This window comes from Mandrillus leucophaeus, unplaced genomic scaffold (assembly GCF_000951045.1).
Source record: "Mandrillus leucophaeus isolate KB7577 unplaced genomic scaffold, Mleu.le_1.0 Scaffold1210, whole genome shotgun sequence".
Taxonomy (NCBI): Eukaryota; Metazoa; Chordata; class Mammalia; order Primates; family Cercopithecidae; genus Mandrillus; species Mandrillus leucophaeus.
This window is the reverse complement of record NW_012100433.1, coordinates 601,920-618,506: the sequence shown is the minus strand read 5'-3', so window position 1 is coordinate 618,506 and position 16,587 is coordinate 601,920. Positions and strand designations below refer to the sequence as shown.

The 16,587-nt window shown below is 43.3% G+C and overlaps 1 protein-coding gene across 1 annotated transcript in view; it reads right to left on the bottom strand.

The window, feature by feature from the left end:
• PAPPA (pregnancy-associated plasma protein A, pappalysin 1) overlaps window positions 1-16,587 on the bottom strand; it is a 213,468-nt gene that overhangs the window by 6,328 nt on the left and 190,553 nt on the right. Inside the window, exons 18-19 of the mRNA XM_011971313.1 lie at window positions 14,438-14,509; window positions 9,596-9,694 (exon numbers count right to left, since the gene is read on the bottom strand). Of these exons, the coding sequence (XP_011826703.1) occupies window positions 9,596-9,694; window positions 14,438-14,509 (171 nt within the window). The remainder of the gene's footprint in view (window positions 1-9,595; window positions 9,695-14,437; window positions 14,510-16,587) is intronic.

The following is a 16,587-nucleotide window of genomic DNA, read 5'->3' as shown; positions in this document are numbered from 1 at the left end:
TCTTACTCACTCTGCCCAGCAATGCTAAGAGGTAACTATTCTTACTATCCCCATTTTACATCTTAAAGGAAACTAAGATGCAAAGAGGTGAGTCAGTGGACTGGCAGGTGGCCTGGCACTCATTAGCACCATGCCCCAGGAGGACGGCAGAGCAGCAGTCAGGGTCCTCTCTTCGCAGATGAAGAAACTGAGGCATGGAGAGAAGAATCACATCTTGATAAAATCAGAGCTCTGAGCCCAACTGCCAGATTCCCTGACTCCCCAAGCAGCTCCCCACCTTCTCCCCGAGGCGGCCTCCCAAGAAAACCTACCACCCACAGCATGAACACCATGGTGGCCAGTTTACATTTGGGGATTCGCAGCATCATGTGGCTAGGCTGTCCCATAAATGGCTTGGCCACCCACTCTGGGATTCTGTTAGCAAGCCAGGGCCATGACTGCCAGGATTCTCTCCTTTTTCACTCGGGGCTAGAGAGGGTGCTCCGGCACATGGGTTCTCCCTCTGGGTGAGCTGCTGAGGCTAACACCTCCATCTGTGAGTGTGAGTGGCTCAGGAATGCAGCTGAGGCAACTGTACCACAAGGCTCTGGCTGCAGATCCTGTCTAGAGCTGAGAGACAAGCAGGGGCTGGATTCTGACTCAGACTCCACAGGGAGGTAACTAGCAGAGCATGGTGGGGGTGCTGGTTGAGGAGAGACAAGAGTCATGTTGTGCTGATGGTCAGAGAGCTTTGACTCTGTCTCCTGCTGGCTGTGGGGGCCGCATCACTGGCAGGTCACTTCACCTGGTTGAATCTTAGGGTCTTCACAGTGCTGATGGAAAGATTTCATGAGGACCAAGTAGATAAAGGCATGACGCCAAGGGCAAAGATTCCCCTGTAAGTTTCTTAAAGGTAGGATGGATATAGTACCTGGCATAAAACATGGAACAGTTAATGTATACAGAAGCTTGTTTAAATGAAGATAAAGTGGTCATGTGGATAAATGGAAGATAAAGTGGAAAAAATATGGGTCAATTGGAGGAAAGCACTGGCCTAGAGGAGAAAAAGACATGTTTGAGTCTTTGCCCTGTTGCTGAATTTGGTGTATGCTATAAGGCAAGTTACTTCCCTTTTCTGGGCTTCAGTTTCTCTATCTGTAAAAAGGAGGTACTAACAGTCCTACCACACAGAAGCATGTTGGGTAAAGTATGAAATGCAAGTAAAGCATTTAGCATAATGCATGGCATAAAATATGTGCTCAATAAATGATGATGCTAGTGGTGATGGTGGTGATAGTTTTGACAGTGAGGTAATGATGATTATGGTGGTGGTAATAATGTTGATAATTATGCTGATAATTTTTTTGGGATAGAAGGGCTGGATTCCATCATAGGACCAAAATAAAATGAGTGTCTACTTCATCCATAAGGAAAAAGTCAGGGCTACATTCCAAAGCGGGGGGCCAGGGGAGGGATGGGATTTAATAACATTCCAGAAGCCAGTAATTTTTGAATATGGAAGAGTTAGTCTAGTGTGCTTAGCCATCTGCTTGTTGTCTCTTACTAATCCTCCAAGTTAAGCATATCTACTCCCTCTTCTAAAAGGCCTTCTGGGATTCCCTAGACTGGCTCAGTGCTTCAAATTCTCCTGAATACCACCATTGGCCTCTGGATAAAGTTCAGTCTCCTTGGCTTGGATGATAAAAGCCTTGCTTATCCATCTAGGCTCATCTTTCATCCCTTTTCCCCTTGCACCATGCTTTGGGCATACTCAGGGAATTATAATTTCCTTAACACTTTCCCTAGTGTCTGGGCCTTTGCACAGCCTATTCCTCTGGCCAGAGATACCCTTTTCCCTCCCACCCCTATCTCTGGTCCTCCCTTACTCCTTTCATCTGGGAAATAACTTCTGGTCCTTTCGTGTATTGCCTTTGTTGTTGCCTTCCCTAGGAAACTTTGCTGACCTCCTGACTTGCTGTGTCTCCATGAGTACTTGCTATACTCTAAATGTCTGGCTACTCATCCATAAAACATGAACTCAGCGCAGCTGGGACCAGGTTCTTGCTCATGGCCTAGTACAGTATCTATCACACAGCAGGTACTACCCTAAATTCACTCGTTCAAAAAGTATTTATTTGTGGGTGTTGAGCACGTACTATTGGACAGGAAACATTGAGGTACACTGGAAATTGGAATCTATCAATAAACAAACAAGAAGCACATTCTTATCCTCATTAATTCTGCATTCTAGCATCAAGAGGGGTAGGGGTCATCTGATCATAAATAAATATATTTTATAGTGTATTACAGGGTGATAAGTATTAGGGAAGAAAGAAAAAACAAAACAGAAGGCAAAGCAAATGAATGTGGGAGTGCCAGGGTGATGTGGGGTGGGTGGTCAGTGTTGGACTCATTGAGAACATGGCACTTGGGCAAAGACTTGAAAGAGGTGAAGGAGTGAGTCATGAGGATGAATAGAAGAGGGTTCTCCACCAAAGAAATTGCCAGTGACACAGTGACAAAGGCTGTAAAGTAGAAGGATGCCTGAGCTGAGCTAAGGACAGCAAGGAGTCCAGAGGGCCAGAGGTGGATAAGAAAAGGCATAGACAGTGGGAAGGGGGCAGTCAGAGAAGCAATGTGGGTGGGAAAAGCACCCACATTTTCCCAAGGGCTTTGTAGGCATTGGGAAAACTTAGGTTTTCACTCCAAGTAAAATGGGAAGGAACTGTATGTCTTTGCATTGAGGTGTGATGTGATCTGACTTGATTTAAAAGGACTATTCTGCGAGGTTAGGAGTTCAAGACCAGCCTGAGCAATATGGTGAAACCCCGTCTCTACTAAAAAAAAAAAACAAAAATTAGCCAGGTGTGGTGGCACGTGCCTGTAATCCCAGCTACTCAGGAGGCTGAGACAGGAGAATTGCTTGAACCTGGGACGCGGAGGTTGCAGTGAGCCAATATTGTGCCACTACATAATGAGCCTGGGCAACAGAGCGAGACTCTGTCTCAACAACAACAACAAAAAGGATTCTTCTGGCTGCTGGCTCAAGAAGAGACACTGATGTACATCCCCAAGTCAGCTACCCAACACCCAGCCCTTTGTTGATATAGGTTATCACCTACTCTGCTAAGAAGGCAGCTCTCCATGTAATGATGTTGATTATTTTTCCATATCTTATAGAATCACTAACCTTCTTAGACCAATGACCAATGTGCTACATGTTGGGTAAAATGTCCTTTCTTAAGAAACCATGTTCTCATTTAGATAGGGTTTAAGATTTAGCAAATCTGTCATTTAGCAAATATTGCAGCCCTACACATAGTTACATGAATTGGGTGCACCATCCTGTGCTGAGATGTGTTTCTGGGATTAACCTCTTCTTATTCTCTGTAGGTCTCAGTCTTAACTATCCCTCCGCTTCCTGCTCAATGACCAACTCATCCAGGAAGCCATCTGAAGAGTCCTTAGGCACATTTTTAGAAAGCCTTGGTATGTTGAGTTCTTAGACAGGAATCTAATTCAAATATCAAGACATAAAAACCCAAAGTGAGTCTGGCCTACTCAAGGTCACAGAGTTAATAAGTCACAGAACCGGGACTCTACCCCAACTCCCCAGACATCTATAAGAATCAGTCTCTTAGCAGCTATCTGAAACATGACCACAACTAGTGTTCCAGGCCACCACACCTTAGAAAGCTTTGGTATGTTGAATATGTTAAGGTTGTTTCCCTTTTCTCCCTCACACCCCAACACATGCTTACTTAGAATGATTCCAATTATAAACTCAATATTTTTTGTCATGAAGGGAAACCATTGGAGCGACCATTCTGGAAATCTGCTTTGTATTTGAGGCTCCTCAAGGCTCCAACAGGAAAATAATAAACTGACATCCTGAGAGGCTGAGTCCTGCCCCTTCCTGTCTGCTTCACACTGCAGGCAGGTGTCTGGGTGGGAAATTGGACACCCCTGTCAGACAGAGTTTCCTGCACTGTCTTGCTCTTGTCTGCCAGCCGGGTCCAGGTCACCCCATAAGGCGGATGTGGGGAACAGCTGGTGTCTGTACAGACAAATACGGGAGGGAGAATGAAGGGAGCAGACAGTCATCATGCTGTGCCAAGGCATCGCGGAGGCCCTAGCCCTGGGAACCGGGAAGAAATTTAGGTGGAAAACTGGCAAGAAGGAAGTCTGGGAGAAGATGCTGAGTGCTTAACTCTGGGCCTGGAGTTCATACCAAGAACTTGATTCTTGGAGGTCTACAAAGCAAGAAGATTACCCACAAGGGGCAGGACAAGATGCTTGGGTAAGACACAAGCCCATTGCAAAAGGATGTTCCCAGGGGTTAGAGGCAGGTGCTGTGCAGCTTAAGTTCTCTTGGTTTGCATCTTAGCTTTACCACTTGCTAACTGTGTGAACTTAACCCTTCTAAGCCCCAGTTTCATCATCTATAAAATGAGGATTAAAAAGATAACACCTAGGGCAGCTCACATCTGTGATCTCAGCACTTTGGGAGGCTGAGGCTGGAGGATCATGTGAGCCCGGGAGTTCAAGACCAGTCTGGGCAATACAAGAAGACCACTTTCTATGCAAAAAATATGAAAATTAGCATGGTGTGGTGATGTGTGTCTGTAGTCCCAGCTATTTGGAAGGCTGAGGTGGAAAAATCATTTGAGCTTATTAGGAGGTTGAGGCTGAAGTGAGCCACTCCAGACTAGGTGACAGAGTGACGCTTCATCTCAAAAGAAAAAGAAAAAGAAAAAAAAGAACAACATCTACAGCAGGGTTATTGTGCTGATGAAATGAAATGACATGTAAAGCAAAGCAATAACTCTTAGCTATTACCATTAGTTCAGAGTTAGGAAATCCTAAATCCCAAACACAGCTCTGTCACCTTGTACAAATGATTCCACTTCCCTCAACCTCAACGTTCTACTTGGCTGAAACATTCTGGAGTTTAAGTGAGAGATGCACAGAGATCCCAGCCATAGTCCAGCACATAGTAAGTGCTCAGTTAACTGAATTCCTATAATTTAGAAAGTTGCTTGAAAGTCACCCAGGGGTGAGTTTCTCTGAGTGCTAGCCTGGGTGCGTAAGGGAAGGGAATGTCTCATGATATGGGACTGGGGCTGAGGGGACAAGTGGGACCTAAACAGGTCCAGCAGGTAAGGGCAGAGGCATGAAAGGAAAGTAACCTCTCTCCTTCTCTGAGAGGCTTCCTAAGGTGGAAGATGGAAACAGAAACCAGCACTTTCTTCTGTCCTGTGGATGCCCAGGGGAAACTCCTGTCTGGGCTGCCGGGGATGTCAGGATGATGGGAAGGCTGGGAGACTTATCTTCCCCCAACCCCATCCCTGCTGCTGCTGGGAAAAACTGCTCTCCTCTTTGCCAAGGGAGGGGTCCCACCCCCAAGGTTCCCTGGCAGTCTGGGCTTATGGTGAAATGTCTCCAACCAGAATAGGGAGGGTCATGCCGAGGTATGCTGGGGACATAGGCACCCCATGTGCTTTCTTCTGAAACTCAGCACCATGCAGGAGAAAAAGCAGAACTTGTGAGTCAGACAGAACTGGGTTTAAACTTGGGCTTCCCCACTCACTTGCCAAGTGAACTTGGGCAAGTCCCATATGTACTCCAAGCCCAGACTGGTTCATCTGTGTGATGGGGATAAGAATAGTGACCTCTCTGTGTTGACAAGAGGATTAAAGAGGATTGCAGAGGCCAAGTGTCTGGCAGAGTGTCTGAAACATGCAGTGGTTCACTTGGGGAAGTCTTGTGTTCTTATTTATTGTCTCCATCTATCACCACCTTTAAGCCAGTCTACTGCAGGGAGTATTTGGGGGTGTCCAAGAAAGAGGATAAAAGTTTCAAGAAGTTGAAGTTCCCTTAAAAGTCAAACTGGGAAATCTAAATTGTAGGAAGTGTGATTTTAATTTGAGACACTTTTCTTTTCCAGAAGTCAGACTTCTAGGAATCTTGCATCTGAAAAGCCCCAAACACCTGTCCACAACTGAAATAATGATGGCAAAGTCCTATCTGCCATAAAGGAGGCCGTTAGTCTCTCTAATCCACACTTCATGTACAGTTTTAAGAGACCTTTCCTCTTCTACCCCCGACCACTATTCACCTTCACCAGGAAGACTCCTGCTCCCTCTTCAGATCTCCATGTAAATATCCCTTCCTCAGAGAAGCTTTCTTGGACCTTCATGCTGTTCTCCATAAAATCTCACACTTCCTCATCATTGCCTCTTCCACAAAAGTAATTAAATGCAATAGTTGTGTGGCTCCCTGCTTAATAACAGGCTCCCCTAATAGACTACAAGTTTCACAAGGGCAGAAATACTGCCTGTCTACAACCTGGTCTGGTGCTGAGTACACAGAGATCCTCAATGGACATTCAACTCATTGGATGAAGGCAGCTTGGCCATCTGCATTCTACACCCTCAGCCAACAGGAAGAAACAAGAATTTAAAGTGGAAGAAGAGGATTTCTTAACATAAAAAGCCCAACTACATTTATGATGTGGGTAGACAAGGAAGAAAAAAGAGTATGAAATGCATCAGAGCTAGCAAAGAGCCGGTTCTGGGGTTCCTTAGTGAAGAGTCTGTGCTTATCTCAGGGCCTGGGAGTCTGAAATTGCTGCACTGGAACTCAGTACAGGAACAGAGAGCCAAAATGGTGGCTTGATGTTCAAATAATATGTATATGGTAAAGTTACTATAATAATTTGGAACCTGGCCAGGCACAGTGGCTCATGCCTGTAATCCCAGCACTTTGGGAGGCCAAGGTGGGTAGATCATGAGGTCAGGAGTTCAAAACCAGCCTGGCCAAGATGGTGAAACCCCATCTCTACTAAAAATACAAAAATTAGCCAGGTGTGGTGGTGGGCACCTGTAATCCCAGCTACTTGGGAGGCTGAGGCAGGAGAATCGCTTGAACCTGGGAAGCAGAGGTTGCGGTGAGCCGATATCATGCCATTGCACTCCAGCCTGGGCAACAAAGCAAGACGCCGTCTCAAAATAAATAAATAAATAAATAAATGAATGAATATTTGGAATCTGAACCTGAACCTCAATCTCATGACTTCATATTCCCACAATGCACTCCGTAGAGAGAGGAATCCATTTTGGAAAGTTCTCTGTCAAAAAATCAGCTTCATATTTCATATTTTAGTACCTAAGTTACAATAGGTAGGAACATTATTTTAAATAGAGCTGCTCTTTCTCCAGCCACTGGTGTCAGATGGAGCCATAATTCTGTACAAAATTCTGTTTCAAATACAAACTTCATCGTCCATTCACGTTCAAAGGTGGCTGATTCCAATGGAAGAAAATGGATAATATTGTTCACTATATTCATTTGGAAACAGGTATCAAGAGCCTTAAATATGCTTACACCCCTCCCTTAGCATTTCAATTGTAAGGATCAACGATAAAGAAATAATTAGAGCTATAAAAGTATTTTATGTGCAAAGATGCTCATGAGCATCATTTTAGTTATAAGAAAAAGGAAATAATCCAAAAGTTAAAAATAAGAGTTGAAGTAAATTGTTATATAAATTATCATACATCACAACCATATAATAAATAACAATGCAGCAAAAAATACAGCTGAGATGTTTATACTACTATCAGATTTTTTTTTCTTTTTTTTTTTAATTTTGAGATAGGCTCTCACCCTATCGCCTAGGCTGGAGTGCAGTGGTATGATCACGGCTCACTGCAGCCTTGACATCTCTGAGTTCAAGTGGTTCTCCTGCTTCAGTCTCCCAAATAGCTGGGACTACAGACATGCGCCTCCATACCTAGCTACATTATTATTATTATTATTATTATTATTATTATTATTATTATTATGTGTAGAGACAAGGGTCTGCCTGTGTTGCTCTGGCTGGTCTCCAACTCCTGGTCCCAAGTGATTCGCCCATCTTGGTCTCCCAAAGTGCTGGAATTACAAGCATGAGCCACTGTGCTCAGTGCAAATAATTCTTATGTCTAAGATTTCCTATGCTAAGTAAACAAAGCTAAGCAAAACAAGATTGTAAGCTAGAAAGGCAGTGATATATACATAGACAAAAATATCCTCACACTTAACAAAATACACAGAATAAAATACACCAAAAGAAAAAGCAGTGGTTTTCTTTGGGTTTTAAGATAATAAGTGAATTCTTTTGTTTTCTTCTTTCTGAATTTTCCAATATGCATTTCATAATTAGAAAAAAATGATAAAATTCCTTAACACAAAATGAATTTTATTGTCCCCTACTTAAGCAAAAATTGTACACCTTCAGTGTCCTATCAAAAATCAAAACCAAACCGAAACCAAAGAAGGGTAGGCATCTGAAAAGTGTTGCCCACATGGGACTGACTGATCCTGGACAATCCCAGAATCTTTATTCCTCAACCAAAAGATTCAGTAACAGCCATTCGATTAGAATGTGTTCCTTGGGTCTTGTCCTATTTGTTCCTGTATTTTGGGTCAGAGCTTCTTTCTTGAAGAAACCAACTCTCCTAAGGATGTTGCAAAATAAAGGGACTGGGATTGGAATCCAGGAACCTCACTCTTTCTATCACTCACTTTGTCACCTGGGACAAATCATTCCTCTTTTATGGGCCTCAGTGCCCCTATTAATAAAATGAAACGTTTGGGCCAAGATAGTCATAGAGGGCTCTTTAGGCATGACTGACTATGATTCTTTGCTTTTCCTGTCTCAGAAACTCAGTTCCCCCTTCTTTAAAATGACACAGATGAAATGATCTTTCAGCTCAGATTGCAGAGGAATATAAAAATAGAAATAGTTTTCCATTAACTCATTCATCACAAGAACGCTTCTCAGCCCAGGCTGGCTGGGTTACCACCTTGCTCCCAACTCTTGGCTGGGGCTCCTCACTCTGGTCTCAGTGGCAGTCAGAGAAAAATGGAGGTGGCCACTTTTCTGTGAGGGGTTAACATGCATCTATCGAATGTTTTTTCTTTGGTTTACTATAAACACGTGAATCACTCCTGGGACGATTAAAGAATAAAGAAAAAAATAATATAAAGAAAAAAAACCATGACCATGACCATCTTTCCCTAATTCTACAGGTATGACAAATAAGAGATAATTAAATGCTCATAAGACTGTAAACGACCTCATTAGGGATGTACTATTTTCTCTCTCCTAGACTTCAGCCCTACCCCCTAAAAATGTATGTTCTCTCTGGGACTTTACATGCCAGTGTCCTGCTCTAGACACCATTCTTTTGACCACCTCCTCACCCCTTCCTCTTATCCCTCAAGTTTCAGTGCAGATGCCTCTTGCTCTGCAGCGCCTTCTCTGACGTCTTGCCTAGCCCCCCAAGCACTTCATCCTTCCTTTCTGAAAGTATGTATTGCAGTTTTATTATCTGCTTCTGTACCTGATTCTAAGTTTTGAGAACCACATCTGTAAAAATCAGCCAGGGCCTAGCCCATGATATTAGTTCAACTACTGACCAAAAGAATAAAAAAATAAAATGAAATAAAGCTTGTGGACAGTGCTGGCACAGTTAGGACAAGGGTTGTCTAGCCATGTAGGAGTGATCCTGGCCCCACAAGCTGGAGAAGCGGGCAGGAGGCAGCTGTCGAGGACTGCACCCTGGCCTACCTTTTTGGTCTTCACTGTGGAGGTGCAGCAATCCCCGCCGTCATAGTTGCAAAAGGCTCGGTTGTTGATGGCATCACAGTAATTATCTCCCATGAAGGGCTGGAAAGTGAGAGAGAAGCAGGAAATGAGGCCTTGTTAGCATCCTGGAGTGAGTGGGAGCTGACGTCTGCAGTCCTTCGGGTGTCTGTCATCTTTTCACAGCCCTCCACGATTAGCTGGCCAGGCTTCACATCCCCAACACCCCCTTGGATAAGTTATCACCTCTACCATTCATAAAGACTCTTATCTTTCTTTGTACCATTCATAAAGACTCTTACCCAGTTTTTTCCAACTAGAGTACAGTTATGCTGAGGTACATACTCTTGGGTGCGTGGGTATGTAAAACCACAAATTAAATGACTTACATCTTCCTGAAAGAGGGCTCATGTTACTCAAAGACATGACCAGGAAACGTGAGCCTCCTTCTCCCACTTTTTTCAGTAGTAATTAAAAACATAATTTATAATAAAATATATGCAAATATGTTAGGAAGCTGAATGTAAACTGCCCCAAGAAGTATTAAAAAACAAAAGATAAAATGTAAGAACTCATAGAAATTTGGCATCATGGTCTGTGTGTGATGGTGGGCTCCCTCTCACAAGGAGAGCAGATATACTTGATGTCACAGGTTTTACATGTTTGTTTTCTTCTTTTGCTCTCCAAACAATAAGTGAGGTAGGTATTGTTTTTCTCACTCTACAGATGAAGATGTGGAGACTCAAAGACAGGGACTTGCCCAAAATCACACTGGCACAGTCAGAGTAAGTGATTTAAATCTAAGTTGGCTCTATGGTTTTTTACTTCATCATTCTCGGCTGTTCTAGCATATGCTGATTTATTTCTTTTCTTCTATGTGTTTTTCCACCCCGGGACACACCCAAGATGAAGAAAAGATAATAGAGTCAAGCCTTTATTTATCTGAACCCAGAGTCTTTTTAGGGGAAAGTCCAAGAGTCTCTTGGATTCCCCAGTCACTTGTATTTCCTAATCCCAACCGCTAGCACATTGTATTCTGTGGTCTGTTTATGTTTCTGTAGCTGGTGCAAGACTGTGAGCTCTTCATGGACATGGGCAATGCCTAGTTTGTCTTTGCCTCCCAGTCACCTCATTTAAGGCTGCGTACAACTTTGGCTCTTAGTAATGTTTCTGCAGTGGGATGTAACTGTACTAGCATAGTGTCAAGGGCAGTTGGCAGGGATTAAGAAAACCTGGGTTCTAGTCCTCCCAACCTCAGCCAATGGGGTGGTTACTTCGTGGTTTTGGTTAAGTAGCTTTATCTCCTCTAGGCCTCAGGACTCCCACTAATGAAATAAAGAGGCCAGATTAGTCCAATAATTTCTCAAAATAGTGAACCTACCCCTCTCCTCACCATCAAATGCAATATTGTGTGACATTTCAATATAGAAAGCAGATGAAAGTGAAACCACTCTGATTAAAGTGCTGGTTGGGGTCTCTAAAGCTCAGTAACTCATTCATGGGAAAGAGACGTCATTGGTTTAACATCTTTGCATCCAAGCATGCCTTCTATGATCCAGTGATCTCCCTTTCCCATCTTCACTGCTCCAGAAAGAACCAAGCTCCATCCCAGGTGGCATTCCTGGCTTTTGCCTCTGTGTTCCAAATTCTCACTCACAGAACCTTTGCACCCTGAACTCATGATGCCAGATTTCATTTCCTCACTCCACTATTAGAGCCCTAAAAAGATCACAGCTGGGCAGAGCTCTAAGAGTAAGGAAGACCTGAGCTCAGGTATGTGGGTATGCATGCACATGGCTGTGAGTTCAGATGTGACTCTGCTGTGTGACCACCAGAATGAACACATCACATTCACATTAGAACATCGGGGTACAAACAATGAAGGATAAACCCTTTCTTTTCCTTCCTGCCTTGGGAGGTCTGCCTGTGGGCTATGTTCTTTTTTATGTAATAAATGAACAGAATAATGATGGAGACTAATTGTCCCTTCCTTAGAATTAAACGAACTGGCTTGGTAAAGAAGTAGCTAGGGAAAAAGAGAAAAATTAAATGAAGGTGGTACTTTTTTATTTGAGCCCTGAAAAACATTCTCCAGTCCCATCACTAGTTACTTTACCCTATATGTTCTTTCCTGCAACCATACCCTTTCATCCACCTATCCATCCATCCATCCATCCATTTATCTTTATTCAATCCTATGTATTTAATTCCTACTATGTGTTACACATTATGCTAAGGAAAGGGATGCAATAGTGAATCGGCATAGATATAGTTCCTACCCCTCCAGACCTTATACTTTGGTGAAGAGACAGACTTTAATCACATAATCACACATCTAATTAACCAATTTCAACTCTAATAAGAGCTATGGAGAAGAGGTGCGTGATGCTATTAAAGAGTAGAAAGATTTGATCTAGACAGGGAACTCAGTGAAGGTGTCCCTGAGGAAATGACGCTTCAGCTGAGATCATAAAGATGAGTAGGAGTTAATTAGATGGGGGTGGAGAAGAGAGAATTTCTAGAGACAGGGAACAACATGAGAAAAGCTCTGGTACTTAGAGATTTATCCTGTCTCTGGTGTATCTCATGTTGCTACTTCTACTAGTAACGCATTCAGACAAACAAACCATCCTTCAAGATCTAGCTCAAATGATACCTCTCCAAAATGCCACCCCTAATAGCCTCAGGATGCTCTGTGCTGCCATAGCCTCTTGTATTTGATTTTGTGATAGCTCTTCAGAATTTTAAAATTATCTCTTTAATTGTCTATATCCTTCACTATAATGTGAACATCATCCATTTATGTATCCTAGATTGCTAGCAAAATGTCTGGTATTTGTGCAAAACTTTATCAAATATAGATTCCACAAATGGTTATTTATTAAAATGATGGATGGATGGATGGATGGATGGATGGATGGATGGATGGATGGATGGATGGATGATAGGCAATAAGATATCATAGATGACTCAAGGAGAGCATAATACTATTTTCACTGGACTAACACCAATATATTCCCAGAACTGGAACAGTATCTGGCATATAAGAGGTTCTCAGTGAAGCTTTGATGAACAAGTGAGTGAATGATCACTTTGGACCCAGCATGGTACAGAAAACAGGGGCTCAAGGGTCCCCAAACCCTTTCTTTATCTTGGATACCTCTGGACACTCGAGGTTGATAGTCCCAGAGTTTGTATGTTTTCTAAGCATAATTTTCAGCTCCAGACAAGGCACTATTAGAACAAAGCTAAAGAGGAAAGGAGATGAGGGGCACCTGCAAGGGCAAAGGCGATAAACATCACTGACAGGGCTCAGAGTCTGACAGGTAAGGGTCTCTTGGGTCTCACTGCTGAGTCCAAGGAAGGATTGAATTCCGCTGTCACACTGGTTGCCCAGACCACTGACTCAGCAGAATGAGTGCCCAGGTAACTCAAGCTTTCTTTTCCCACAATGCTGGACTGACCCAAAGAAATAGAAGTAAGCAACAGCCACAGGGCCTTGCCTTTGATTTTGCCATTCCTAATTGAAGCCTGGGAGAATGGGGTTCCTAAAGTCAAGTACAATGTCAAGTGCCCTCAGGAAATCCCTCAACAATGCAGAGAAAGAAATGTATGACCTAGGGACTGTCTTGTGACACAGATTAGGGAATGGATCATAGGCAGGCAGCAGGAGAAAAAGCACCAGCCTGGACGTTAGAAGAGCTGGGCCCGTGTTTTGTCTTTGTGGTTATCATGCTGTGCAAACTTGGACATTCCATCCCCTCTCTGGCCCTTGGTTTCTACTCTATACACCAAGAAAATAGAGCTAGATCAAATTAAGAGCCTTCCCAGTTTTGGCATTCCATCAAATTTTAGATCCAGCCACTGCCTGGGTCTCCGTTTACCCATTTTAAAAATAAAAGGTTAGTTGAGATTAGTAAAAGAGTCTTTCTGGTTCTGGCGTTCTAATACTTTCATCAAATACAAATTTTTCTAGGGCATGGTCTCATCCTTTTCACCTGCGTTTTCCTCAGTGGGCTCTGGATGAACCACAGAGATTTGGCCATCCACCTGGAAGGGATTTGGGACCGTTTTTTCACTGCCAGCTGGGAAGAGCCACAAGGGGCAGAGTAATGTGCAGAAATGTCTTTGAGTTCCGTGGACAGCCCTCCCTTCAGGACACAGCTGATGTCCCCAGAACCATGCTTCTTGAGTCCTCCCAAGCTTGTCACTGAGACACGGAGCCAGATCTCTATAATTCCAAGCTCTAAGGAATGGCTCAACTGTGAAGTCATAGAATTTAAGGGTTATAAAGGCTCTTCCACTTCAGCTCAATGGTTAGGTGTAAGGCATTCATATTCCTTCTAGGGTTGAGGCATGAGTAAATGACTAAGATGTGGGCAGAAGGAATAGGTCTGCAAGTAAAGGTCATCAGTAACATGGAAATTAAAAAGAAAACCACCTCACATGACTCTGTAAAGGTTAAATGTAACAATGTTGGTAAATTTCCAACATTAGCATATTCTAGACAGTAAATCATTATAGCCTCCTGCCCTTCCTTTCTTACAGATTCCATATTTTGTAGACCACAGGCTCTGGAGCCACAAAAGCCTGGCCTGGAACCCAACTCCATTCCCTATGCTTTTTAATATGCTTCTTTATATCTCTGTGCCTCAATTCCATCATCTGTAAAATGAGGCTGCTAATCCCTGTCCAAGAAGTCTGCTAAATGGATATTTTCAACACTCAGTAGGTATGGCAAAGGATAGCCAACATTAATATAACAATAACAATAACAACAGCAGGATTATTTCCAGGGAACCGAGGAGTGCCTTCCTGGTGACTCACCTCACAGCCTTTGACGCAGTGAATCAGAGCAGGGTGAGGATACCACTTGAGACCAGCAGTGCAGACAACTCTCTGTGGGAAGAGGGAGAGAGAGGTCAGATGGGCTTGGGATTGGGAGGGACCCACCTCCGTGTTGGCATCACATTCAACCACCCCACCTCTTTTGGGACCTTCCAAGTCCTGACCTCACCCTGGCTTTTACATGGAGAACTTGCCTGGGTACTTGCAATAACAGGAGCCATAAGATTAAAATAATATTTGTGTTCACCGTATGTGTCATGGTTCTGTATTTCCCTGGCAGGAACAAGGGTTGAGGAGAAGCAGAACTTGGGGGTGGAGACACAATCAGAAAGGCCCTTCAGAAAATTATCGACTAATGTTCAACCCATTCGTGGAGTTGGGATAAGGTTGGGGGAGGAGGGGTGTGTGTGTGTGTGTGTGCACGCGCGCGCGCATGTGTGTGTTTGCATGTGTATGTGTGCATACATGTGTGTGGCTACAGCAGGAGGATGGGAGAAAAGTGTGGAGAAGCATTTCTTAAAGCATGAGCTGAAGACCACTTTCATCAGCATTGCCGTGGGAGTGTGTTAAATTACCGGCAGATTCCTCAGACCTGCTTTGGATTTAATGAATTGGATTTTCTGAGGCCAGGCCCTGAGACTCTGCATTTTAGCAAGCCTGTCAGATGACTCCAATGCACACTGCAGTCTGAGAGTAAATGGGCTATTATGAACCAACCTATAGTTCAAAACCCTGGAAAGGCAGAGAACCCCTCCTGCTGTCACCTGCTGCCATGTCATACAGGTCTGCCTTCAGTTCCCTGAGGTTGCCCACGGTGAATTTGTTCTTGCTCTTCCCCTTCCCTGAATGCCCTTCCCCATTTCGTCACTTTGAGAATCTTTTCAATGTCTGCTCAAAACTTATGTCTTCTTTGGCACTTTTCCTAGCCCCGTCAGGCAGAGCTTACAGGCACTTATTTATAGCCTCTTCTTTAAAAATAATAATGATGATGATGATAATGACTACTAAAATATATTGAGTATATTTGTTGTGCTTATTACTGTATGCATTATCTTATTATTTCTTGCCATGATGCTGTGAGGTGGGCATTAATCTTATGTCATAAGAGAGTAAATTCCCAATGCTCCATAGCTGTTAGGTAGGGAAACCAGGATTTGAAAATAACCAATTGTTTCAGAAATGATTTAATAAAGCTCATAACATAAAATCCAACATGATGATATTTTTTAAAGTGGGTGAAAGGAGAAAGCTAAATAAGACTAGAAAGATAACATAGTATCAGGGATACAGCTACCATAAAAATTCTAGAAGCTTGGCCAGGTGCAGTGGCTCACACCTGTAATCCCAACACTTTGGGAGGCCGAGGCGGGCAGATCACGAGGTCAAGAAATCGAGACCATCCTGGCCAACATGGTGAAACCCCAACTCTACTAAAAATACAAAAATTAGTTGGGTGTGGTGGCATGTGCCTGTAGTCCCAGCTACTTGGGGGATTGAGGCAGGAGAATCGCTTGAACCTGGGAGGCGGAGGTTGCAGTGAGCTGAGATTGAGCCACTGCACTCCAGCCCGGTGACAGAGCAAGACTCCGTTAAAAAAAAAAAAAAAAAAAAGTCCTAGAAGCTCCCTTTTCTATTCTCCCTAGATGCCCCAGTTTTCATGCCAGATTACAATTATTTCTTTAAAGAATAAAATGAAATGAAATAAAATGGTACATGCTTAGATGTGTATTGAGAGGCAACTGTGAACAAACAGCCATGGAAGTCCACATGATCAGAGCTTGTCTGACTGACTGAGAGGCCAGTTGATTAATTTTAATTAAAAAATGAACAGTCACATGGGCCAGAATGTGGAAAATCCATGTAAACAGCCTATTCTCTCCCTGAGGGCAGACCTATATGGGAGCCAAATTGTAATTAGGTTTCTTGGCGAGGTTGTGACAAAGGGAATCAGGTGACCCTAAGACTGGATTGGGTGCCTTTCTTCTCTGCTCCATAGCATGTCAGGTTCACATTAGATATGCCATGCCTTCAGCAATGCCTGGCACACAGGGGATGCTAAATAAATATTTATTTTATAAAGGAACAGATTCTTCTCAAAAGAGAGATGATCTTACCAATGGACAATAATT